The sequence below is a fragment of the Elephas maximus genome, chromosome 16, assembly GCF_024166365.1.
Source record: "Elephas maximus indicus isolate mEleMax1 chromosome 16, mEleMax1 primary haplotype, whole genome shotgun sequence".
NCBI lineage: Eukaryota > Metazoa > Chordata > Mammalia > Proboscidea > Elephantidae > Elephas > Elephas maximus.
Genome location: NC_064834.1, coordinates 12,487,582 through 12,514,475, shown reverse-complemented (window position 1 = coordinate 12,514,475; position 26,894 = coordinate 12,487,582). Strand labels below are relative to the sequence as shown.

General features: G+C 43.9%; 1 protein-coding gene across 1 annotated transcript in view; it reads right to left on the bottom strand.

Moving 5' to 3' along the window:
* The window catches only part of DUSP29 (dual specificity phosphatase 29), a 29,552-nt gene extending 5,425 nt beyond the window's left edge, over window positions 1-24,127 (bottom strand). Inside the window, exons 1-2 of the mRNA XM_049855404.1 lie at window positions 23,934-24,127; window positions 7,071-7,291 (exon numbers count right to left, since the gene is read on the bottom strand). Of these exons, the coding sequence (XP_049711361.1) occupies window positions 7,071-7,291; window positions 23,934-24,127 (415 nt within the window). The remainder of the gene's footprint in view (window positions 1-7,070; window positions 7,292-23,933) is intronic.
* Window positions 24,128-26,894: the final 2,767 nt, after the last annotated feature.

Sequence of the window (26,894 nt, the reverse complement as noted above, 5' to 3'; positions counted from 1 at the left end):
CTGTTAAGCTCCCCGCTTTAGGAGCTTAACAGCATTAAACCCTAGTGAGAAACTGCCCTCGGGAGAGTTAGGAAAGAGACACTGGGTGAGGAAGGCTGCAGTTTGCCTATTCCCAGCAAGGACCACATCAGAGAAACTAGGAAGATCTCTGTGAGTTAGATCCAGCCAAGGGTAGGGGCCTGAGCAAAGGTAGCATTGTCAGAGATGGCATCTTCTAGACCAAAGGTGTTATGGGTTCAGTTGTTCTTGTTAGGTGCTGTCGAGTCAGTTTCAACTTGTAGCGACCCCATGTACAACATAACGAAACACTGCCCAGTCCTGCACCATCCTCACAATCATTGCTATATCTTTGAGCCCATTGTTGCAGCCACTATGTCAATCTATCTTGTCCAGAGTCTTCCTCTTTTTTGCTGACTTTCTACTTTACCAAGCATAATGTCCTTCTCCCTTCTGATAATATGTCCAAAGTATGTGAGACGAAGTCTCGCCGTCCTAGCTTCCAAGAAGCACTCAATGTATTTCTTTCAAGACAGATTTGTTTATTCTTCTGGCAGTCCATGGCATTTTCAATATCCTTTGCCAACACCATAATTCAAAGGCATCAATTTTTCTTCCCTCTTCCTTATTCATTGTCCAGCTTTCGCATACATATGAGGTGACTGAAAATACTGTGGCTTGGGTCAATTGCATCTTAGTCTTCAAAATCACATCTTTGCTTTTTAACACTTTAAAGAAGTCATTTGAGGTAGATTTGCCCAGTGCGATATGTCATTTGATTTCCCGACTGCTGCTTCCGTGTGCCTTGATTGTGGATCCAAGTAAAATGAAATCCTTGACAACTTCAATCTTTTCTCCGTTTATCATGATGTTGCCCATTGGTCCAGTTGTGAGGATTTTTGTTTTCTTTATGTTGAGGTACAATCCATACTGAAGGCTGTGGTCTTTGATCTTCATCAGTAAGTGCTTCAAGTCCTCTTCACTTTCAGCAAGCCAGGTTGTGTCATCTGCATATCTGCAGGTTGTTGATGAGTCTTCTTCCAACCCTGATGCCCCGGTTCTTCTTCATATAGTCCAGCTTCTCGTATTATTTGCTCAGCATACAGATTGAATAAGTATGGTGAAAGGATACAAGCGTGACACAGATCTTTCTTGATTTGGTTTCAACTGTGTCCCCCAAAAAGATATGTTGAAGTCCTAACCTCCAGTACCTGTGAATATGAATTTGTTTGGAAGGTCACCCTCTGCTTGGTCCTGAAGTGTCAGTGTTTAAACCCCTGATTTGAGGGAATCTTTAGATTTGCAAATGCATAGACGTTATTATTTAACAGGAGGTCCTACTGGGGTAAAACCCATTGCCATAGAGTCGATTCTGACTCATAGTGACCCAACAGGACAGAGTAGAACTGCCCCATAGGGTTTCTGAGGAGTGCCTGGTGGATTCCAACTGCTGACCTTTTGGTTAGCAACCAAACTCTTAACCACTATGTCACCAGTGTTTCCTACTAGAGTAAGGTTAGCCCTAATCCTATATGAGTGGGGTCTCTATAAATAAAGAGAAGAAGCACAGACAGAAATAAGATGGAGACTTGAAGATGAAGGCAGAGACTGGACTGAAGTATCTACAATGAAGGAACGCCAAGGATTGGCAGAAATCATCAGAAGCTAGGAAGGCCAAGGAAGGATCTTCCCCTTCGGCTTCCAGAGAGAGCATGGCCTTGCTGATACCTTGACTTTGGACTTGACGGCAATGGGCTTGGTTTGGTTCACTTCTACAACTGTGAGAGAATACATTTCCGTTGTTTTAAGCCACCCAGTTGGTGGTATCTTGTTACTACAGCCCTGGGAAACTAAGATGAGTGGCTTTCAATATTTTTGTGTGACCCCATAATAAAATTAACACCTAACACTTCCTTAGCTCTACTCTCCTCACACACTCTTCCAAGCAATTTATGTGTTTTATCATGGTCAATATTCACAGCAACCCATGGAGGAAAACAAAGGTATCAGCCCCATTTTACAGACAAGGTAGCTGAAGTACAAGGAAGCCACTGTCCAAGTCATGCAGCTAGGAAGTGGCAGTCCCATGATTTGAGCCCAGGCCATCTGATGCCAAAGTCCATGCTCCTAAATGCTGAGCTGGGCGGAGCCCTGGTGGCGCAGTGGTTAAGTGCTTGGTTGCTAACCAAATGGTCGTCAGTTGGAATCCAGCAAGCTGTTCCTTGGAAACCCTATGGAACAGTTTTACTCTGTCCTATAGGGTCACTGTGAGTCAGACTTGATTCAACAGCAATGGGTTTTTGTTTTTTTTTTAATGCTAGGAGGTATTGCAAGTGTGTGAAGAAAACAAAACTTTCCCCAAATAATCTGTACCCTTACAACACGCAATGCATGTTGGTATTTTCTATCTTTTTCTAATCTATTCGTTTTTCTAAGATATGCTGGTCAGACCCACTAAAATGATTTTATGACCCACTAATAGGCCACAGTCTATATTTGAAAAAGCTGGTTTAGATGAAATATTTCCCCTTTGGCCTTTACCGAAAAGGGAACTCCCACAATCTTGTGAAGATCCAAATCTGAAATCGCTACAGCTCCTTCAATGCCTGTTCTAAGGGCTCACCCAGAAGGTAGACCTCTGCCACATGTGGACCAAGTCTGTTGCCCCACCCAGCCCTGCCCATTTCTGCACCTTCATGAGCACCCTCCTGGGTTTCGCAGGGTGCTGTTGCCCATCTTCCCCTCACTATCTTGGGACCTGCCTACCCCAGATACGCATGCAAAGGCAAAGTTCACACTTCCCCCCAAACAACTCTGTGGGGGACCCCTCAGTTCCTCAGAAAAAGGGTGCAAGGCATGTTATGAACCTCAGGGTAGGGGATAAGGATACTGAAGTAGAGGAGGAGATGCTAAGTCACGTGGTGAAAATCTGGTCTGGTTGAAACTTAGAAGCACCAGGGACTCAACCTCCTGCTCAAAAGCAGACATCATTTATTTACCCACACGTGCAGGAGTCCTGGTGGCACAGTGGTTAAAGTGCTTGGCTGCTAACTGAAAGGTCGGCAGTTCGAATACACCAGCCACTCTGTGGGAGAAAGATGTGGCAGTCTACTTCCGTAAAGATTTACAGCCTTGTAAACCCCACGGGGCAGGTCTACTCTGTCCTATAGGGTCGCTACAATTCGGAATTTACTGCACAGCAACGGGTTTGGGTTTGGCTTGGCCTTATCCATAATGATTTTAAGATGACTTCAAAAGCAGCTTAAAAAAAAAAATGGACTGTTTATTTAAAAAGAAGGGGGAGAGGGAGGCAGGATGAAAGGATGTAGGGGGAGAAGAGGGAGAAGGATATGGGGGAGGAAGGAGGGAAGGGGGCAGAAAGAAGAGGGTGAGAAAGAGAGAGAGAGAGAAGTGACGATACTAAAATCTGATCTTTAGAGCCTTGTGGTATCTGCCTTGGGGTTTCTTAAAAGATCTCATTAAATTAAAGCCACACTGATTCACCTCTGAGAATGCCATGCTAGAAGTGGTTAAGGCCGTCCAAATTGGGTTCCTGTGGCAGTATTTTGTCAGTATTTCTTCTGATGAAGAATGACAAACTCAGTGGTTTTGAGTCCTATAAACAGCTGGAGTGCCTTGCTTTCCGTGATACTGAGTGACCTCTTATACAGCCAAGTCACCAGGTGCTCAAAATAAGGGCAGAGGATTCTTCCGTGAGGGCTGGTGGCAGAACGAACTCCTGCTGGCGAGCGCTATCCCCACAGCGCTGCCTCTGATCAGCTCTGTGACCCCGCGTACTTCACTTCACTTGCTTCTCTGGGCCTCTGTTTCCCCAGCTGTCAGGGCAGGCAGCGGACTAGATTATCTTTAAGAATTTCAAGAGTGATTGGGGTTGCCTGGGGAGATCTTTCACAAGGGTCAAATCCAGGTAGGGTACGGTAGGGTACGAGTGGGCCCCTTGGGCTGATTACAGGGACATGCGTACAACTCCAAAGCTCCACAAGAGAGCTTCACTGTTCAAAAAGAGTGGACAAGACTGGCTGTGAGGGCAGCAGCGGGAAGCCAGGTACACTTGGCTGAAACCAGTCCACAAAGGGCATGAAAGAGGAGAGGAAGGAGAGAGAGGTGCCTGGCCTTTGGCCACACTGTCCATCAAAACCTCTTACATCAAGAATATAATAAGAAACATGAGAGTTGGTTTGGCTCTAAAACGCTACAGTGTCTCTTGGTTTTCCAAAGCATGACTAGACACAAAGAGGCCAGCCACTGCGTATGGTTGCACAGGCTGGGCGCTGACACGACAGGGCATACCATCCACACCCAAGTCCATGAAAATGCCCTTGTCGAGCTAGTGAGGATTTCGCTTTTTTACTCTGATCACTCAGGACAGGTTACAAACTGATGGCTGTCGGAGTTCCTTTGCTTGGCCTTTGTAGCAGCTTAAGAAATTTTTAATTTGTTGTTAACACTTACAAAGTGAGTAAAATTACATAAAAAATACAGATTTGAGACTTCTCTTGAAAAGTCAGAAGATCTACCACATTTCCTCTGATTCTCAAAAGACAAAATTGGCTGGGGCTGAGAAGCAGCTGTCCCATATAGGGGGTTATGGGGCTCTCTGATTTAGCCACAGCGCGCCTGCCCATACCCACTGCCTTACACACAGCCAGCTTCACTCATTTATACCCTCTGCCTGGTCCTGGGAGCCCTGCGGGTACAGTGGTTAGGAGCTTAGCAGCTAACCAAAAGGTCAGCAGTTCAAATCCACCAGTTGCTCCTTGGAAATGCTATGGAGCAGCTTTACTCTGTCCTATAGGGTCGCTATGAATCAGAATCGACTCAGCTGTAATGGGTTTTGGTTTGGGGCCTGGTCCTGAAGGATTAGTGCTTGAACATGACTTGAGGGAATCTTTAGATATGCAACTGCAAAAGGGCACTGTAACCTGACCCCCAGCCTGCCATGGCAATGTGGCCTTGTCCTGCTTCTGATCCCCAGCCAGTACCCGGTACACCCATGCTCTCCCCTGACATTCTCTGACCTATGTCTATACTCTCCTTGCCTCGCCCTTTCTTTGCTGGGTTCTTGCGGCCACCTGGTCCAAACAGCCATGACCTACACCAGCCCGACACCTTCTCTTCAATGCTTGTGATCTGCCCAGGCCTAAACATAGGACTTGAGAGTCCAATTCTTTCCTGATTTGGCAAGAGGGGAGGGGGGCAGCCGACCCTAAAATGGCGTTCCAGGAATCTAAAACAAGCTGTCACATACTAGTTCAAATTAGATCATGCTAGAAATATCTTTTTTCCATTTTTCTTTTCTTTGGGATTGGAAACTTTGTTATTATCATGTGCATGCGCTGGCGTGGTTATATGCTTCAGGGTACCCGACCTCTTTTTATCAAACACATCTGAGGGCCTGCTGTGCACCAGCTTCTATGCTATAGGGCTTGATCTGTGTTGCCGCTGATCCTCATTATAACCTTTCAAGGTAAATATTTTCATCACCAGATGGAGAAACCAAGGCTCAGAGCAATCATGTAGTTAGTAGATTGTGCAACGTGAAGCTGAACCAGCCCTGTCTTCTCCAAAGCCTGCCAGGCCCCTTCCATTAAGATATAGTAATGGCAAGTGAGCGCATTAAACAGAAACTGAGGGATTGGGTTGTTGTGGTTTTGTTTTTCCACATCAAATATGTTTTCAGTTAACTTCAAATACTCTGAGGCAAATTTTACCTCATGGTGATGAGTCAGAGTCCAGTTGCTTTTTTCATCCTGCTTGGAAACTCAGAATGTACACAACACAAAGGATGGCCCATAAATAGACTCATAAAAGGACAACTTGGAAATGAGGCATCCCCTAACACAAGCACTTCGGCTCTGTGGAGGCTTTTCATCATGACATTGTTTTCTAAACCAAAACAATGAGAAACTGTTTGTGGCTATGGCTGACCATAGGGTCAAGGCCACCTGGGTGGGTCATCAAGGTCTGAGACTCTCCAGCAGGCCTGGCCAGGCCAGTCCCAGGCTTGGTGCCTTTCAATTCCAACCCCTTGTGACAAGAAAGGCTTTTAGCAACCAGAAACCCTGAGTTATGTGATCACCCCACAAAGAGTAATATGACTCATGGAGAGGGGCTGAAGTCAGAGCACCAGTCAGGGAGTTGAAGTCCTTCTGACCTCTTTGGCATGCCAATGAAATATACCCAGCAGCAATAACTTCAGTATATTACCTTATCCCTGGTGCATACCTAAACTGTGTCCTTCCCTCCAATATAGGCCTTTTAGCTTTTACCTGGATTAGGGCAGCCAAAACTGCATTTTGAGAGCAAGGACTAGCACTGTGATTTAAAGATGGATAAGTAAACTTGGGAAACTTGGACATTGGGGTACCTAGCCCAGATTCTCAAATATACTTTGCCACATATAAAGCCCAGGTTGTCAGCTGTTTTGGAGAGCCTTTGCCAAGGACTGAGTGGACTAGGGCGGAAGGGGTAGGGTAGGAGGGAAGCTGTGAGCTTGGCTGGTTGGCAGGAGAATGGAAGTCTCTCCATGGATCCTCACTCAAGTCAATCTCCTGGCATCAAAGCTCTTGGCTATTATTTGGGTTTGGACCCAGGCACAATCAGGGTCTCCATCACAATCCCAGCTTTGAGGGCATCGTGACCACCCAGTCGAGCCCTCTGAAGGATGCCTGATGCTCCCCAGGAAACAGAGATTCAAGCCAAAGGCCTCTGCTCAAAACTCTCCCCATTTTGATTTCCCATACAGGCAACCAAGGCCTGAACCCCACGGGCAGCCCGCTAGGCCGGACAGGTCCTCAAACCCCCACATGCTCCAGAGGCTGAAACATACCCCCTTCAACCACACACAATGCTGAAAGGCTGGCTCTGAGAGGCAGGCAGACTTAAAGTGTGCCTATCCAGCTCCTGGTCTGAGCCGAGGGGGAGAGGGCCAAGGGACACAGCGATGGGGGAGGGGAGGGCAGGGCCGCAGGCTGCTGCAGGGGGGCGGGACGGGGGGGCGGGACGGTGGGCGGCATGAGGGGCAGGGCTACAGGCAGCCTGGGCTCCCTTACTGTGGTCATCCCTGAGTGCATCTTCGATGAAGGTGGCCGCCGGGTAAAAGTAGACACTGAGGTCGAAGGTGGGCAGGTCGTCGGCCTCAACGCCATGGTACTCGATGGCCATGTCGCGGTAGTAGTCGGGCCCGGTGTCCACGTTCCAGCGGCCGTGGGCCGCGTTCAGCACGTGCGTGAAGCCCGCCTTCTGCAGCTGGTAGCGGTCCAGCGCCGTCGCCCTGTGCGCAAGGGAGAGAGAAGAGATGGCCGCGCAGCTCTCCGCCCGGGCTTGGGTGGAGGCGCAGAACTCGGGGGCCACCTCCACGTTTCTCTCATAGGTTTCGGTTTCCAAAATAAGGAGTAGTCATTACAAATGAAGGGCTTCCTAGGGCTTTGACCTCTACGCCGCAGGCGCCGTTTCTGCTTTGAGAAGGGAGAGGGTTGCAGGGTGGGGTAGGTGGGCTTTTCATTCGTTCTTTCGTCCATTCATTATTTCATCACTCACCAGATACATCGGGGCCTAGTGCTAGGCTCTGTGGTGGTCGTGGGGGTGGACCGTCACCAGTCGTATCCCCAAAAGTCCAGCTGATTGTGTCACTTACTGCAGTAGGGGAAGAGGGCACCCCGACAGGCCATCGGAGAGCCTCTAGGGCAGCCGCTTCTCAAACCATCCAGGATGTTTACAGGGTTTGGGGGTGGGGTTCAAATGAATGGTTTTAGTAGGGCCTTTTTTTTTTTTCAGTGCGGGGATTGGACAAAGTTCTTGATATTGATATTGGTGGGATTAGTGGACACAAGGCACACAACATTGTTGGATAAGTGAGTCCTAGCTGATTTCCAAGGATTCAGCGGTTGGAATCCACCAGCCGGCGTGGAAGAAAGATGTCGCAGTCTGCTTACCTAAAGATTTACAATTTTGGAAACCCTATGGGGCAATTCTTCTCTGTCCCACAGGGTTTCCATGAGTCGGAATTGACTCGGAGCAGTGGGTTAACTGATTTCCGGGAAGTTCCTGAAGCCAACAGTGTAGCTGTTTACTGGGCAACAGCTTTATCTTTCTGGACAAGAATTTCCAGGAACAAAGAGTAACGTCATGTTGAGGCAGGTGGCCTTAGAACATGACCTGATTAAAAGGCAGCATGCTTGAGCGAAATGTCAGTCACGAAAAGACAACTGATCCCACTTATATGAAGTATCTAGAACAGGCAAGTATATAAAGTTCATTAGTGGTTATCAGGGGCTAAGGAAGGGAGGGGGAAAGGAAGACACAACACATAGGGGACACTGAAATTCTGTTAAGGGTGATGAAAAAATTTAGGAATGGTTAATGGTGATGGTTAAGCAAAATGATGAATGTATTTAATGTCACTGAACTACGCACGTGGAGATTGTTGAAATGGCAAATGTTCTGTTACCTATATATTTAGCACAATTAAAAAATGTATTTAATTTTTTTTTAAAAGGCAGCATGCTGACAGTCAAATGGTGCTGGGGAAACTGGATATCCATATGCAACACCCTTCCCTTACACTAAATATAAAAATCAGCTCAAAATGGATCAAAGATCTAAACCTGAGAGCTGAAACTACAAAACTCTTAGAAGAAAACATAGGGGGAAGCTTCACCATCTCAGTTGTGGCAATGGATGCTTAGAGAGGACACCAAAAGTACAGGCAATAATAGAAAAAAATAAACAGCTCCATTAAAATTAAAGACCTGTACTTCAAAGGACACTATCAAAAGAATGAAAAGACATTACACAGAATGGAAGAAAATTTTTGTAAATCATATATCTGATAAGGGATTAATATCCAGAACATATGAAGAACTCCTACAACTCAACAACAAAAAACAATCCCCTCACATGAACTACAGCCTCCTCCAGCCTGAGACCAGAAGAACTAGATAGATAGTACCCAACTACCACTGTTGCCTCTTCTGACCAGGAACACAGTAGTAGTCCTGGTTAGAGTGGGAGAAAAATGTAGAACAACACTCAAATTCATTAAAAAGACCAGACTTACTGATCTGATAGAGATGGGGGAACACCCAAGACTATAGCCCTAAGACTCCCTTCTAACTTGAAACTGAAGCCAGTTCAGGAGATCATCTTTCATCCAAATAATAGTTAGGCCAATATAATAAACAATAACACCCATGAGAAATGTGCTCCTATACAAGACCAAATGGGCAACATTTGCCCAAAAGCAAAGATGAGAGTGCAGTAAGAGATAGGGAAACTGGACGAATGGAAATGGGGAACCCAGGGTGGCAGTGGGGAGAGTGCTGACACATTGCAGGGATTGCAGCCAATGTCATGGAATACTTTGTATATGAATTATTGAGTGGGAAACTAATTTGCTGTGTAAACTTTCACCTAAAGCTCAATAAAATGTTTTTTAAAAAAATCCATTTTAAAATTGACGAAGAATTGAATAGACATTTCTCCAAAGAAGATATACAAATGACCAATAAGCACAGGAAAAGATGTTTAACATCGTTAATCACTGGGGGCATGCAAATCAAAACCACCATGAGATAACACTTTATACTTACTAGGATGATTATTATTTAAAAAAAGAAAAGAACAAGTGTTGGCGAGGATGTCAAGAAATTGGAACCCTCATCCATTGCTTCTGGGAATATAAATTGTTTTCCACAGCCGGTGTGGAAAACAATTTGAAGGTTCCTCAAAAAGTTAAACATAGAATTACATATGACCCAGCAATTCTATTCCTAGGTATGTACCCAAAAGACTTGAAAGCAGGGACTCAAATAGACACTTGTACATCAATGTTCATTGCAGGATTATTTGCAATGAACAAAAGGTGGAAACGGCCCAAATGCTCATCAACAGATAAATGGATAAAGAAAACATGGTATATAAAAAAAAAAAAACTTACATTGAAATATTATTCAGCCAGAAAAAGGAATGGAGTTCTGATTGGTGTTACATTATGGATGAACCTTGAAAACATTGTGTTTTATGTGAACGTTATGTGAAATAAGCCAGTCAGTCACAAAAAGGACAGCTATTGTATGACTCCACTTATTTGAAGTAGAATGAGCAAATTAATAAAGACACAAGATAGAATAGAGGTCACCAGGGGCTGGAGGGAGAAAGTAATAGGGGTTATTGTTTAACGTGTATAGAGTTTCTATTTGGGATGCTAAAAAACGTCTGGAAATAAGTAGTAGCGATGGTTGTGCAACGTTGTGAATTTAACACTACTGAATTGTACACTCAAAATGGTTAAAATGGTAAATTTTATGTTATGAACAATTTGTGTATGAATTCCCATTCAATAGTTCATACACAAATTGTTCATAATATAATATTTTATATTTTACCACTTTTTTTTTTTTTTTTTAAAGGCAGCACAATGGGCTGGGACAGAGGTAGGTGATCAGAGAAAGCAGGAGTTATTTCTGCCTGAGGGGTCAAGGGAGGTTTGAGGAGAGGAATCTTTGAACCTAGGCCAGTGGTGAACACTGGATGATAGGGAAGAGGAAGGCAGTGGCACTCCAAGCAAAGGAGAGAACACAACCTAAAGTATTAGTTATCTTGTGCTGCTATAACAAATACCACAAGTCGATGGCTTTAACTGGGAGAAATTTATTCTCTCACAGTTTAGGAGGCTAGAAGTCCAAATTCAGGGCCTCAGCTCTAGGGGAAGGCTTTCTATTTCTGTCAGCTCTGGGGGAAGGTCCTTGTCTCCTTTCAACATCTATGGGCCTGGCATTTCTTGGAGATCTTCTTGGCATCAAGCTTCCCCTGGGTCTAGGAGGTTCTCAGTGTAGCTCATCTTTCTTGGTGGTAGTCAGGTCCCTCTGTCTTTGCTGGCTTCTCTCTCCTTTTATCTTTTGTAAAATGAAAGGTGATACAGGCCACACCCCAGGGAAACTCCCTTTACATTGGACCAGGGCTGTGACCTGAGTAAGGGTGTTGCATCCCACCCTAATCCTACCTCATTAACATAACAAACATACCCTAATCCTCTTTTGCATAACCTAATCCTGCCTCATTAACCACAGAGATTAGGATTTACAACACATAGGACAATGACATCAGATCACAAAATGGAGGACAACCACACAATACTGAGAATCATGGCCTAGCCAAGTTGACACATTTTTGGGGGACACAATTCAATCCATGACATTCCACTCTTTGACCCTTAAAAATTTATGTCGTTGCCACATGTAAAACACTTTCAACACATCATATAATCCCAAAAGTCTTAAATCAACTGCAAGTACAAATTCCAGCCTGGGGCAAAATTCCTCTTCATCTGTGAATCTGTGAAATCTATAATACAAGTTATTTGCTTCCAAGTTACAATGGTAGAACAGGCACAAGGTAGACATTTCCATTACAAATGGGAGAAATTGGAGGGAAAGAAGGAATAACAGGCACCAAACAAGTCCGAAACCCAGCAGGACAATTTACATTAGCTCTCAAGGCTTGAAAATAACCCTGTTCTCTGAGACCACCTAGGCAGTGGCCCTGCCCTTCAGATTCTGGGTGTTGGCCATGCTCTGGGGGACACAATTCAATTCATGACAGGTTTGGAGGCTGTAAATAATGAAGATCTCTCAGGAAACGTAATTTCCTATAATCAAGCATTAATCCCTCAAACAATGATTTAGAATCAGTTGTGCCAGGCATTGTTGAGCGGTGATAATGCAGAAGTAAACAGGTTAGTCAAGATCCCTCAGGAAGCTTAGATTCTAACAGGGGAGAGCAAATAAACAACAAATGAATAAGTGAGGTAATTTCAGATGGCGGTCAGTGCCATGAAGAAACTAAAACCGTGTAATGTGATATAGAATGACGTGGTCCTACTTTAGTTAAGGTGGTCAGGAAAGGTCTCTGCAAAGAGGTAGTATTTAAGCTAGGATGGAGATGTGTTAGTTATCTAGTGCTGCTATAAAAGAAATACAAGTGGATGGCTTTAACAGAGAGAAATTTATTCTCTCACAGTCTAGGAGGCTAGAAGTCCAAATTCAAGGTGCCAGCTCCAGGGGAAAGCTTTCTTTCTCTGTCGGCTCTGGGAGAAGGTCCTTGTCATCAATCTTCCCTTGGTCTAGGAGCTTCTGATCTCAGGGACCCCAGGTCCAAAGGACGCGCTATTCTCCTGAGTCTTGTTTCTTGGTGGTGTGAGGGCCCCGTGTCTCTCTGCTCTGTTCTCTCTGTTATATCTCAAGAAAGACTGACTTATAACACAACCTAATCTTGTAAATTGAGTCCTGAATCATCAATATAAGTGCCACTAATCCCACCTAATTAACATCATAGAGGTAGGATTTACAACACATAGGAAAATCACTTTAGATGACAAAATGTTAGACAATCACACAATACTGGGAATCATGGCCTAGCCAAGTTGGCACAAATTTTGGGGGAACACAATTCAATCCATGACAGGAGGGAAGAGAAGGAGGTAGGACAAGCAAAGAGATGGAGAGAAGGTTTCACCCAGGCAGAGGAACAGCAAGAGCAAAGAACAGAAAGGAGGCTAGCGTGGCCCTAGTAAGTAGAGGGACACGGTATGAGAAGAAGTCGGAGAGGTAAGCAGGGGTGGGATTGTAGAGGGCCTTGTAGGCCATGGGGTAGAGTTTGGATTTTACTCTTCATGTGATGGAATGCTGTTAGAGTTTTTTTGTTTGTTTTTTTATCGAGGGGAGAGTGTTGTTTACCTTTTTAAAGATCAGCCTGGCTGCTGTGCAGCCATCAGAGAGAAATAGAAAGAGAAGGGCGATCTCTTGGAGGCTATTGTGGTTGTATAGCCAAGAGATGAAGGTGGCTTGGTGGAGATCTCTTGGAGGCTATTGTGGTTGTATAGCCAAGAGATGAAGGTGGCTTGGTGGAGATCTCTTGGAGGCTATTGTGGTTGTGTAGCCAACAGATGAAGGTAGCTTGGTGGTGTCAGCTAAGATCTGCAGAGGCATAGAAGAGAAGTAAAAGGATACAAGATCTGTTTTGAAAGAGGGACCAGGAGGACTTGCACATGGATTGGGGGTGGGCACAAGGGGAAGGGATTGGAGTGGTCAGAGCATAGGATGTGAGAGGAGAAGGAGAAAGACTTGGAGAGGGAGTGTGGGATTTGATCATGGAAGAGCTTGGATGCAAGGATCTGTATTTTTGAGTTAAGGGGAGCTTTCGATAGTGGTTGACGAGGGGTGCTGACCCAACCTGGAGTTGAGAAGACATTTCCTTCAACAGCACAAAGACCAGTTAGTTCTGCAGCTCAGAGAAGAGGTCACAACAGTCTGGAACCATAGCAGTACAGGATAAAAGTGGCAAGATGCTCCAGCTGAGTGCTCATTTCCAGGCCACTGGTAAAAGGACATGGACAGAGGCAACCCTATTAAAACTCATTAATAACCCTATAAGATTATTAAAAAAAAAAAAAAAAACTGTTGCCGTTCAGTCGATTCCAACTCATAGCAACCCTATAGGACAGAGTAGAACTGCCCCATAGGGTTTCCAAGCCTGTAATCTTTACAGAAGCAGACTGCCACATCTTTCTCCCATGGTGCGGCTGGTGGGTTCGAACTGCCAGCCTTTGGGTTTTCAGCCGAGCACTTAACTGTTGTGCCATTAGGGCCCCTTCCCTGCACCAGAAATGCATGCCATCATCCCTCAGTCAAGGCCCTCCAGTGTATCTCTGATTTCCTGAAGCTTTTTCTTTGTCATAAAAAGAACCACAATGGAGTTCAGTGTTTGGAAAAGAGACCTGGACACAGGTACTGAGCATTTAGAAACATTTGAAAACAGCCCATTGGAACTGAGACCTGGGAGGTGGGGAGGTCCACCAGGCCCCCTAGCTGGCACTTGGTGCTGGTATCCTGACTATGGAACACATTCAGCTTCAATTTTTCTCAGAAAGTTCTGTTTTTCATTTTTCTTCTTGTCCCAGAGTATATATGCAGCAAACATTATGCTTCTGGGACATAGATCTGTGCTGAATTAAAGCAGCCACTAATGCAGACCATCTCGCTAAGCGGCAATAAGGCTCACTTTGAGGTTGAGCTCAGTGGAAAAATTAAAATTTACTGTCCTTGACAGGAAGCTCCTCCCCACCATAAAGACTCTCCTCTGTGTATTCAGCAACTGGGTTTCAACATCACAAAACAGCAATTTGAATAAATAACAATTTGTGCCTTGCTGCTTTTGGGGTCAAGTATTAGGGTAGATATACAATAAGACTCAATGTGACACCTCCACACTCCCCCCATGGGGCTGGCTTTGGCTTTGGCTGTGGCTGAGGGAGAGAAAGGGGCTCATGACGACATCTGAGGTGCAGTGAATTGCTATTATATGGCCTTTCCAGCCGTGGTCTTGTAACTCCCCAAAAGGATTGGGTGTAGTTGTTGTTAGGTGCCACAGGGTTGGTTCCAACTCATAGCAACTCTATGTACCACAGAACAAAACACTGCATGGTCCTGCATAGTTCTCACAATCGTTATGCTTGAGCCCATTGTTGCAGCTACCGTATCAGTCCATCTCATTGAGGGTCTTCCTCTTTTCTGCCGATCCTGTACTTTACCAAGCATGAAGTCCTTCTCCAGGGACTGATCCTTCCTGACAATATGTCCAAAGTATGTAAGACACAGTTTCATCATCTTTGCTTCTGAGGAGCATTCTGGTTGTGCTTCTTCCAAGACAAGTTTCTTCGTTCTTTTGGCAGTCCGTGGTATATTCAACGTTCTTCGCCAACACCACAATTCAAAGGCGCCAATTTTTCTTTGGTTTTCTTTATTCATTGTCCAGCTTTCCCATGCATATGATGCAACTGAAAACGCCACGGCTTGAGTCAGGCGCACCTTAGTCTTCAGGGTGACGTTTTTGTTTTTCAACACTTTAAAGAGGTCCTTTGTAGCAGATTTACCGAATCCAATGAGTCTTTTGATTTCTTGACTTCTGCTTCCATGAGTGTTGATTGTGGATCCCAGTAAAACGAAATCCCTGACAACTTCAATCTTTTCTCTGTTTATCATGATGTTGCTTATTGGTCCAGTTGTGAGGATTTTTGTTTTCTTTATGTTGAAGTGAAATCCATACTGAAGGCTGTGGTCTTTGATCTTCATCAGTAAGTGCTTCAAGTCCTCTTTCATTTTCAACAAGCAAGATTGTGTTATCTGCATAACGCAGGTTGTTAATGAGCCTTCCTTCAATCCTGATGCCCTGTTCTTCTTCATATAGTCCAGCTTCTCAGATTATTTGCTCAGCATACAGATTGAATAGGTATGGTGAAACGATACAAACCTTCCTGACTTTAGACCACGCAGTATCACCCTGCTCTGCCTGAACAACTGCCTCTTGATCTATGTACAGGTTCTTCATGAGCACAATTAAGTGTTCTGGAATTCCCATTCTTTGCAATGTTATCCATAATTTGTTATGATCCACACAGTCGAATGCCTTTGCATAGTCAATAAAGCACAGGTAAACATCCTTCTGGTATTCTCTGCTTTCAGCCAGGATCCATCTGACATCAGCAATGATATCCCTGGTTCCACGTCCTCTTCTGAAACCAGCCTGAATTTCTGGCAGTTCCCTGTCGATATACTGCTGCAACTGCTTTTGAATGATCTTTAGCAAAATTTTGCTTGCATGTGATATTAATATTGTTCTATAATTTCCACATTCAGTTGAATCACCTTTCTTGGGAATAGGCATAAATACGGATCTCTTCCAGTCAGTTGGCCAGGAAGGTGTCTTCTATATTTCTTGGCATAGATGAATGAGCACTTCCAGCGTTGCATCTGTTTGTTGAAATATCTCAACTGATACTCTATCAATTCCTGGGGGTCTTGTTTTTCACCAATGCCTTCAGTGCACCTTGGACCTCTTCCTTCAGTACCATCGGTTCCTGACCATATGCTACCTCTTGAAATGGTTGAACGTTGACCAATTCTTTTTGGTATAATGACTCTCTATATTCCTTCCATCTTATTTTGATGCTTCCTGAGTCATTTAATATTTTCCCCATAGAATCCTTCACTATTGCAACTGGAGGCTTCAATTGTTTCTTCAGTTCTTTCAGCTTGAGAAATGCCGAGTGTGTTTTTCCCTTTTGGTTTTCTAATTCCAGCTCTTTGCACATGTCATTATAATACTTTACTTTGTCTTTTCAAGCCACTCTTTGAAACCTTCTGTTCAGTTCTTTTACTTCATCATTTCTTCCTTTTGCTTTAGCTGCTTGATGTTCAAGAACAAGTTTCAGAGTCTCTTCTGACATCCATTTTGGTCTTTTCTTTCTTTTCTGTGTTTTTAATGACCTCTTGCTTTCTTCATATATGATGTCCTTGATGTCAACTTGTCTGACTGCAAAGTCATTGTAGGGTGGTGTCAGGATATTTAACTGAGAAGTATTAGAAATTTGTTCACTGTCTGCCACATGCCCCCAAACTCTAGTCCTCCAAGGGTGGAGGCTAACAGGGAGAAAGAATATATGGGATGCCCAGTTTTGAGAAATGATGTCGTATTAAAGGTTGGAGTAGGCATTTGGCTAACCACCAGAGGAAGTGGTTGGACATTGCCTAAGGCCTTCACTGAGAAGCTGTCATCCAGTTTGACAAGGCCGGGGCCAAGCCAGGGCCTCAGGCGTCTCCCAGGCCACCTTGCCCCTGCCTGCTGTCCAGTTGTGCCTAAATCAGCTTTGTTGCTTAGAGGTTCAGAGTCTAGGTTTTCTAGTTCTTTTAACATGTTAAATTGTCCATCTTGGCTTTTTGCTGCATCCTAAATGGCCATTCCCTATCCTGAGGAAGCAGGTCAACTTTGAGCTCTGCTTGATGTCTTGAGGCCAAATTAGTTCCTTCCTTCTGCGGGGGAGGGTTTATCTGCAGGTGCACCATGGGGGGCCTTCTCTCAGCCGGGACTGTCTCAGCTCATTTACCTTCACCTCACTTTCCAGCCTCCTCCCCAGAAGGCGGGGCCTGGAGATGCCTGCCACCGGCTTTGGACACTAAGAGACTACACCTCCCACCCAATGTCTCAGAAAAATGAGCTCAGGCAGGGTGGGCTGTCCAGTGGCATTTGAGAGGAGCTAAGCTCATAGGAAGGGGCAGCTGGCTGTTTATGATCCCAAAAGCCAGCCCTTGGAGACAACTGTAGTTTTAATAAAAATAGCAAGCTATTTAGGGCCTGTTATGGATTGAATTTTGTCCCCCCTCCCCCACAAATTTTTTTTTTTTCCCCCCACAAATACATGTTGTAAATCCTAACCTGCTAACCAAAAGTGTAGCAGTTTAAATCCACCAGCTGCTCCTTGGAAACCCAATGGGGCAGTTCTACTCCATCCTGTAGAGTTGCTATGAGTCAGAATCTACTTGAAAGCAAAGGTTTTTTTTTATGCTTGTGGTTATGATCCTGTTTGGCAATGGATTGTCTTTGTTATGTTAATGAGACAGGATTAGTGTAGGGTGTGTCTTGAGTCGATCCCTTTTGAGATGTAAAAGAGATTGAACAAGCAATTGAGGAAGCAGAGACAGGGGGAAGAGAGATGCCAAGCCACATGAAGATTGCCCAGGAGCAGAAGCTCAGAAGAGACAAGGACCTTCCTCCAGAGTCGACAGAGAGAAAGCCTTTTCCTAGTACCTGCGCCCTGAATTCGGACTTCTAGCCTCCTAAACTGTGAGAAAATAAATTTCTGTTTATTAAAGCCACCCATGTATGGTATTTCAGTTATAGCAGGACTAGACAAATAAGACAAGCCCTCACCAGTCAAGTGGCAAAGCCGCTTAACAGTGCCTGGTCTTGGTTCACAGGGATGCCCACAGCATGCAGAAGGAAAAACTTTCTCAATTACCCAGTTTCAGCCAAGCCTCGTTATGGTAGGCTGTTTTCCCTAGGAATTTGCAATAGTTTTGACAGCAGCCTGAGGTATTTCCCCTCCTGCTGACTGACTGTAAGGGAAAAAAAAAAAAAGAATGAAAAAAGATTTTGCTAAGCAAATGAAAGATGTGATGGAGATTAAGGGGAGAATATTTAAATTACAGAAATTTAGTGCTTTCAAGCATTGTCAAGCACTTTTGAAGCACCCATTTAGGGACTGCTGTTTGATAAGAGAAGATGAGTCGTTCTTATCTCATCATTGATGCCAGTCCCCAGCTCTCTGGAGGGCAACACTTGGTTAACCTAATTTAAATCTAATTTGAATGACTTAAAAGTAATAAAACAAGTATGTGCTCGAGCCTAATAAAGCCTAATTTATTTAATAGGACATTTCTTAAAGAGTTTTATTTTAGAGCTGGAAGGCACCTTTGAAATCAACCCTTTATTTTCTAAATAAAGGGATGGAGTCCTAGAACAAAAAAAATGTTTTGCCAAAGGCCACACATAGTGGCCACATGTGAGCTCCTGAACTACGTGCCCTGAGGTCTGCTTTGCTCTGTTCCATGCTGATCCCACAATTTCCACAGATTCAGACCCCCTTCCAAGTTGTGAAATGGAGCCCCTGGGTGGCAAAAGTCTACTAACAGAAAGGTTGGCAATTCGAATCTACCCAGAGGCACCTTGGAAGTGGCACCTTTCAAGGTCACAGCCTTGAAAACCCTATGGAGCACAATTCTCTACACACTAGGGGTCTCCGTGAGTTAGAATTGATTTGACAGCAATGGATTTGATTTTTTTTTTTTTTTTGTACCAAGTTCTGGGAACCTGGTGGAGGGGGCAGGTAGGGGCTATCCTTTGATGGAGGAAGACTTCCTTGAGAGAATATCCACAAGGTGGATTTTGGCTTGGCTGGACCGCCTCCACTGACCAGCTCTCTGAGCACCAGCCACATCCCTCCTTTCTGTGGCCTCTTCTCACCAGGCTGCAGTGGGGACTTGGAGTTACCAAACACCACACTTGGTGAATCTCCTCAGGAGATCCTAAGATTTGGAAAATGCTTTAGAAATTCTGAAATCCACAGGTACATGGGGCTTTGATGTGTCCTTCCATCCTTAGGCCACTCTGGTCCCTGGAAGGCCAGAACAGAGTCTGCAGAGGGGAGGAGGAGCAAGAGTTGGAGAAGGCCCAGAGGAGGTGCTTTTAGGGAAAGGAAAAACTCAGCCTAAATGCAAATATCAAATTAAAACTTGTTCATAAGGAGCCAGCTCTGAGCTTTTCCTGCTTCTGGCAGCACTTACAAAGAAACCAGGAAACAAAAGGCAGCCCTTGGCCTGCTCCCAGCCGCATTGGCTGTGGAATTAATTGTTATTTCAATAAGCATCTGTGAGTCTTCTTAACCTCGTTAAGTGAGTGGTGAGCAGAGATCAGGGACAAGCACCAAGCTTGGCTGACTTCAGGCTCCCTCCCCGAGCTGGGCACACAGGTAACACACTCCTGGCACAGAGCCTGCCTGGACTGTACATGAGCATGTTTGTTTTGGATTGAATTTAAAGGGTAGTGACATTTTCTTGAGTGAAAGAGGCAAGTTTATGGTCAAATGTCAAGGAGGCAAGCATATCTTATTGCATCAACCCTTTGTCAAGTCCTCATTTAACTAGAACATGTCAGTTCTGCTCAAACACTCTCAATGGCTCCCTGAGTGAAGTCCCTTGGCCAGCATTCAACCCTTCCATCAGCTGGACCTGACCTACCTTTCCAGACTTCTTTCTCACTTAAGTAACAGTCATTAATTAATAACGATAACATTCGCATTTGTGTATTACTTTATAATTTACAAAATGCTATCCTATTCCTTATTTCTTGGAATCTTCTTAGTAACCATTTTTAGAGATGAGCACATAGGCCCAGAGAAATAAAAGGACCTGCTCAAAGCCACTACACCGTACCAGGTGGCTGTGGTCGGTGGTGCTATCTTTGGGGTAGATTATACTTTCCTGCCTATTGATGTGAGGCTTTGGTGTGGACTTGCTTTGGCCAATGAAATGTAGGCATGTGTCACTTCTGAGCCAACTTGTTGTTTGCCAAGTCTCTCTTTTCTCCCTGCCACAAGATTGGCAATATCCCAGATAGGAGCTGCTCATCAGCCTGGAGTAAAGATGACCTGGAGCACAGGCCCATCACAGTCCTCTAACATGAGGGAGAAATAAACCATTGAGTGGTAGGCCCCTGAGGTGTTGGGGCCATGGGCTATTGCCGCACAGCTAAGACCAAGCTAACTGTACAGTGGTAGAGCTTTCTGAAGATCTGGGTCAACCCTAGATCTTCAGAAAGTGCACTTTCTACAACATCTATCCCCTATATTCCAGATAAATTGCACTGTTTGTTCTCATCTTCATGCCTTTCCCATCCTGTTCCTTCTGCCTGAAATTCTGTTGAAATCCTACCCATCTTCTAAAGTCAGTCTTGGAATCTACCTCGTCTGTGAAGCTTTCTTGAGCCATGATAATACCAAGAACATATTGAGCATTTACTATGTGCCAGATACTACTGTAAGCACTTGTTTGAATTCATTTAATCTTCACCCTATAAGGCCTATTAGTATTGCCATATAAGGTAAAGAGAAGTAAAATAACTCGTTCAGCATCACACAACTGATAATTGAGAGAGCCAGGACCCAAACCCCACACTCATTCCCCTCCATTACCTGCTTCTCTTTTTGTTCTCTGTTACATTTCTACAGGTTTCTTCTCCTCTCCTCAACTGTGAAATAGCTTCTCTGTTGACTGACCAAGTTTCCTTGATTTGGGTTTGAGCGTAAATTCTGCCACTTACTATTGGTGTGACCTTGAGCTAGTCGCTTAGCTTCTCTGAATCTCAGTTTCCTCTTTGTGTCTGCCACAGCTCCTAGCAGGTGCCCAGGAAATGGTGACTGACCAACGAAATGAATGAATTCCCTGAGTCCTGGTTTGCTCGTTTGTAAAATGGGAGTAATAATGACAACGTCCTTCACAGGGTTGTTGTGGGGTTTACATGAAGCCAACACAGGGGACAGCATATGATAAGAATGCAATACAACTTAGCTAGCATTAGTGTTAGAAGCCACAGGAGAGGTACGTAACACACAAAGGGAAAATTTTACTTCTCACCATGGGGCTCAGGGAAAGCAAGCTTCATAGTAGAGGGAATACCTGAATGGACTTTGAAGGTCGGTCGTGTGGGATCTAGACACAGATGAAATGAAGGGAGGGGCATTTAAAGCAAAGGGGACAGCAAGCATAAAGACAGACAGTGTGAGTCTTAAAAATCTTAATCTCCCTTTCCCCATTGGTAGGGTCAGATAATAAGGAAGTAATCCTAAATATAGAGAAATATTTTATGCATTAAGATGCCCACTGCAACATTATCAACAAAAGTGAGAACATGGAAATAACCAATAAGTTCAATAGTAGAGAAGTAGTTAAATAAATGATCTTGTATCCATTTGACATATATAACTATTATAATTGCTTATATGAAACTACAACAAGGGGAAATGTTTATGAAATGATGCCATGTGAACAAATAAAATGAATAATCAATATGGTTATAAGTATGTAAAAACAAATTTTAAAACCAAAAATAATACACAGAAAATCCAGGAGGAAATATACTAAAATGTTAATAGGAGTGGCTTTGGAGTAATGGGTTTTCGGTGATCGTTTTGGGAGATTTAAAAGTTTTCTTCCTTACAGTCATCACTATTTTTATTATTATAGCTCACCTTTATTGAATGCTGACTATGTCCTAGGCACGGCACTAAACAACCCCATGAGGAAGGTCCTCTAGTTACTCTGTTACAAGTGGGGAAATTAAGACTTCAATATTTATACAATGAGCATATATTACTTTTATAATAAGAAAACAGAATGTATTTGTTACATTTGTTTCACTTTTTATTATTAAAAACGAGAGATTCGGATCCCTCCTTTTTTTTTTTTTTGCCACTTCATACAGTGCAATAATAAACATTCTTGAACTTATTCCCTTATGTATTGCTACTTTGATTTCTGTAAGTTACATTTCTTAGTGATATTTTGGGCCAAAGTGTATGTGTACTTTATTTTAACTTTTTATTTTGAAATCATTTTAAACTTACGGAAAAGTTGCAAAAATAGTACAGAGATTATTTGGCAATAAAAAGGAATTAACTACAGATAGATGCTACAACTTGACGGACCTTGAAAACGTTATGCTGTGTGAAAGAAGACAGACACAAAAGGCCACATGTTGTATGATTCCATTTATTGGAAATGCCTAGAACTGGCAAACCCGTAGAGACAGAAAGTAGATTAGTGGTTGCCAGAGGCTGAGGGGAAGGGATAACTGGCAGTGACTGCCGATGTGGGTGGGACTTCTTTCTGGGGTGATAAAAATGTTCTTGATTGTGATGTAACTTACATTCCATAAAATCCACCCCGTTAAAATACAGAATTCACAGAGTTGTGAATGTACTAGAAACCATTCAATCGTGCACTTTAATAGGGTGAATTTTATGGTATGTAAGTTACACCTCAATAAAAAAAAAAAAAAAAAAAAAGCTGTTGCTAAAATAAATAGTACAGAGGGTTCCTGTATATCCGTCCTGTTGTTTCCGCCCATGGTAACAGCTGGGAAATGACTGGATAAATTGTGGTATAACTATACTGCGCAATATGAAAAGTGCAGAACAGTGTATCTAGTATGATTCCTTTTTTGTTAAAAAAAAATGGTTTAAAAGAAATGGAAAGCCACATCTGTGTGCATATGTTTCCTTATGTTTACATTAGCATACATTGAAGAGTGGACATGTGCACGTAAATTTAATACTGGTTATTCAGTGGTAGAATTGAGAGAGGACGAAGAGTTTATTCCGTTTGTTTTTACATGCCTCTGTTTAATTTGGTCCAAAAGGGCACGTTAATTTTTGTAACTTTCAAAATTTAAAGAAAGTAAGGGGATCTTCCTGTGGCTGGACAATTATTATTAGGTTGTAATCAGCAAGATATGCTTTAAAATCACACATGCAGGGGTCCTGCAACATCCTTTTTTTTTGGAGAGATTGAGCATGAATTGGGGGACATCCCGGGGAAGGAGGAAGGAGCAGATGTGGTGGTATGACCAAGGTCTCTGCATTGGGCAGAGCTGTGTTTGAATCCCAACTCTGCCACCTACTGGGCTGTGGGAACTTGGGCCAGTTATTTAACTGCCTCAGTTTCCTTGTTGTATAATGAGAGTAATTAGACCACCTCTTTCATTGGGTTATTTTGAGAATGAAAAATTAGATCATGCATTCAAAATGCTTAGCACAGTGCCTATTTCAATAACACTTAGCACAGTATTCAATAAATGACAATCACTATTATTATTATTATTAACAGTAGGCATTTCCCGATTGTTTGAGGAGTAGGAAATGGTGGCAATAAAAATCTAGAGGGGACGGGGACCTCAACTTTGCCAGCCCTACCATGCATCCCAACCTAGGTTGATATGCCATCAGTGTAAGAACGGATTTATTCAGCTAAGAGATTACGTTTCCAGCCTCCCTTGCAGGTAGGGGCAGTGGAAGTCTTGGGTGGGACTTTCCTTTGGAAAGATGCCCCTTTACTCTTCTTTTTTCTCCATCTTCCTGCTGTCTGGATCCTATAGTTCTGATGGCTGGAGCTCTTATCAGCCATCTTGGACCACACAGCAACCTTTAGGAAGGAAGTCATGCCCTAAGACGGTGGAACAGAAACACAGAAGCCCGAGTTCCTGATTACCCCGGAATCACCATGCCAGCCCCAACTCACCTTCCTCTGGATTTTATTTATGGGAAAGAGAACTTTCATCTTGTTTAAACCCTTTTTCTGAGTTTTCTGTAATATGAAGATAAACCCAGCCCTAACTGATAGAGTTCTCAGAGAACAACTAACCCAAAAAGCAATAGCTCACGCCTAGAAAGCAGTGAGAGGTGTGACCTGGGGAGGGGTGGCTGCATCCTCCTAGGTGAGGCCAAAGGTAAGACTCGGCCCAGCACTTACTCGTCACCAATGTAGAGCTGAGGCCAGACCTCATTGACATGGGTGTATTGGGGGCTGCCCTTCCAGAAAAGTCGCTCCAGCTCGAAGGCTCCAGGGGTGCAGTAGTCCTCCGCCTCCCTCTCCTCCTTCGGCAGCAGCCTCCTGGCAGATGGGTAGGCATTCTTTAGGCTTGTCTTTGGTTCTCTGGATGTCATTTTGGAGCCAAAGGATTTTCTTTTCTTTCTGCAGCTGGTCATGACAGAGGGGCAGGATTGGGGTTAGCAGGGGACACAAAGGTGGAAATAAGCTGGTCTTAAAATTTGGCAGGCATTTCTCTGGCTTGCTGTGCTCCTGCTTTCTCTTCCTCAGCCACATAGGGAGGCCACGATGACAGTTAAACAAACTTCCCAACATTCCAGCCCTGCAACATCCCAGCAGGGGGAGGTGGGGGCCTCTGAGGCAAGCCGAGGTGGATTTTCAGCTTTGGGCCTAAGAAGTCTTGGAAGGGGCTGGTCCTTTGCCAAATTTCTTTTAGATTTTACCCCTTCTTTGGTTCCTACTTTTTCCTTTATCTGACTGTAATGTGCTAGGTTAGGCCATTTTGAATGCAAATAGGAAAGCCCAGAAGGTTCCTAGCATTCCAGGCCTTGGGCACAATGAACATCTGCAGGAAGCAACCAGCAGAAAGGGTACGTCTGTAAATCCAGGGTCTGGGTGTGAGCAGCCACACACACAGGCCAGCAGGCCTTCAAAAGCCTTAGGGCGGAAGGAAACTGAGGGTTAGTTAAATGTTAGTTGAAGTCAGTGTTCATGGCTTTCACATCGGGAGGCTGGCATTTGTGTTAATTTACCAGTGGGTCAGAGAGATGTTTTAAGGTAGGAAGCTGTGTCTGCAGACTGACAGGGGTGTTTGGAGAGCTTGTCAGGCTCTGCAAGTGGAGTGCGGCTGGAGAGTTTCCATTGTCCCCAAAGAAATGAATCTGCTGTGAAATGAGGCCGCATCTGTTCCCTGAGCTGAGAGAATGTACACTTGTAGTCGAGGAGTCTGGGAAGGGAAGTTGTACCCTGAGATTGGAGGGAAGGAGAAAAGGGTGGGATGACTGAGAGGCAAGGAGGTGAGTGATGGGGGGAGGAATTTATTTCTTTAACAAATACTTACAGTGCATTTATTTTGCACCAGGCACTGTTCCAAGAACTTACAATTATTAGCTCATCTGCTCTTTTTAACAATCTATGAGGTAGGCACAAGGAAAATCATACATTGAGGCTGTTCATAACACATGTCCTTAGTCCTCTGGGAAAAAATAATTGCTTAGAGCAAGGGAGATGAAGGATCCAATGTGAGAAGGGGAAGGCTATAAATAAGGGTTAGTAGCTTCAACGGCCACTAAAAAAAAAAAAAAAAAAAAAAACCCTGTTGCCATCAAGTCAATTCCAACTCAAAGTGACCCTATAGGACCGAGTAGAATTGCCGCATAGGGTTTCCAAAGAGTGCCTGGTGGATTCGAACTGCTGACCTTTTGGTTACCGGCTGTAGTTCTTAACCACTAGAATCATGCAAAAATGACTCGGAATACAATTTGAAGAGGCTCCCACTTGTCAAAATGGGACAGTTCGAACATTAACAGCAAAAATAACTGCTGTGGATTGAAACACACCAAACATTTAAATCATAATGATACTTAAGCAAAACAAAATGCTGGGGAACCAACTCACTATTTTGAAGACTGATAAAGTAAAAAATCTAGCATTGATTGTTCCTTTCCTATGCTAACAGTACTACTGGGTAGACAAGAGGAAGTTTCTGTTTTATAGAAGAATTCCAGATAATAAACATAGAAGGATGGACTCGCCGCTTCACAGTGCCTGATGAACTAATAGATCTAGGCATTGAGCACTGAGTGCTAACAATATCAGGAAAGGTGATCGAATATTACGTGCCTTGATGGAGGAACACAAACCTGAATCTTCTCAGAGTCTCAATATAACAACCAACTTACAGGAAATTCAAAGAATAGAGGAACATGGTAAATTTTACCACAGGGCCTTATCTTTTAGAAATAAATACTGAAGTAGCCACAGAATAAGCTAATATCTTCTTCATAAATGATATAGCTAGAAAAAAATAATATTGTCTGGGGAGGATATAGTTGGAGGTGTGAATGAGGCAGCATGGTTGTTGGAGTTGGATGATAATTACAAGGTAGTTACTGTTTATCTTTGTGTGTGTTTGAAATTATCCATATAAAAATTTAAAAAGGAAAGAACTGAAAAAATTGCTCTGGGGAATTTGATTCTCCCAAGTCCGTAGTAGATGAATTAAAGGATTACTAGTGCCTTGGAGGAGCCCTGATGGCTCAGTGGTTAAGAGCTCGGCTGCCTACCAAAAGGTTGGCAGTTCAAATCCACCAGCCACTCCTTGGAAACTCTATGGGGCAGTTCTGCTCTGTCCCGTAGGGTGGCTATGAGTTGGAATCAACTTGGCGGCAACGGGTTTGGCTTTTTTGGTTTTTAGTGCCATGGAAGAAAGGCCTGGCAATCTACTTCTGAAAAATCAGCCACTGAAGACCCTATAGAGCACAGTTTTACTCTGACACACATGGGGCTGCCATGAGTCGGGGTCAACTTGACAGCAACTGGGTCGGTTTTGGTTAACCAGCAGCGTGCCTATGTGCAGATTTTGAGGAATCAGGATTCGTGGCTTTCTCCTGCAACATCTGGCTTCCTGGAGTAGGAGGTGGGGGCAATGGGCAGGAGAAGTGGTGAACCTTACGTGGAGTCTCTCAAAGTGTGATCTAAAGACCACCTCCATCAGAATCTCCTGGGCACTTGTTGCAAATACAGATTCCTGGGCTATGCACTGGACCTTGTGAGTCACTCTCTGAGGATAGGGCCTAGGAATCTATATTTTAACAAGCTCCCAAGTGAGGCTGATGCTCACTAAAGCCTGATAATAATTGCCCAAGGGCATGGCTAAAGGGT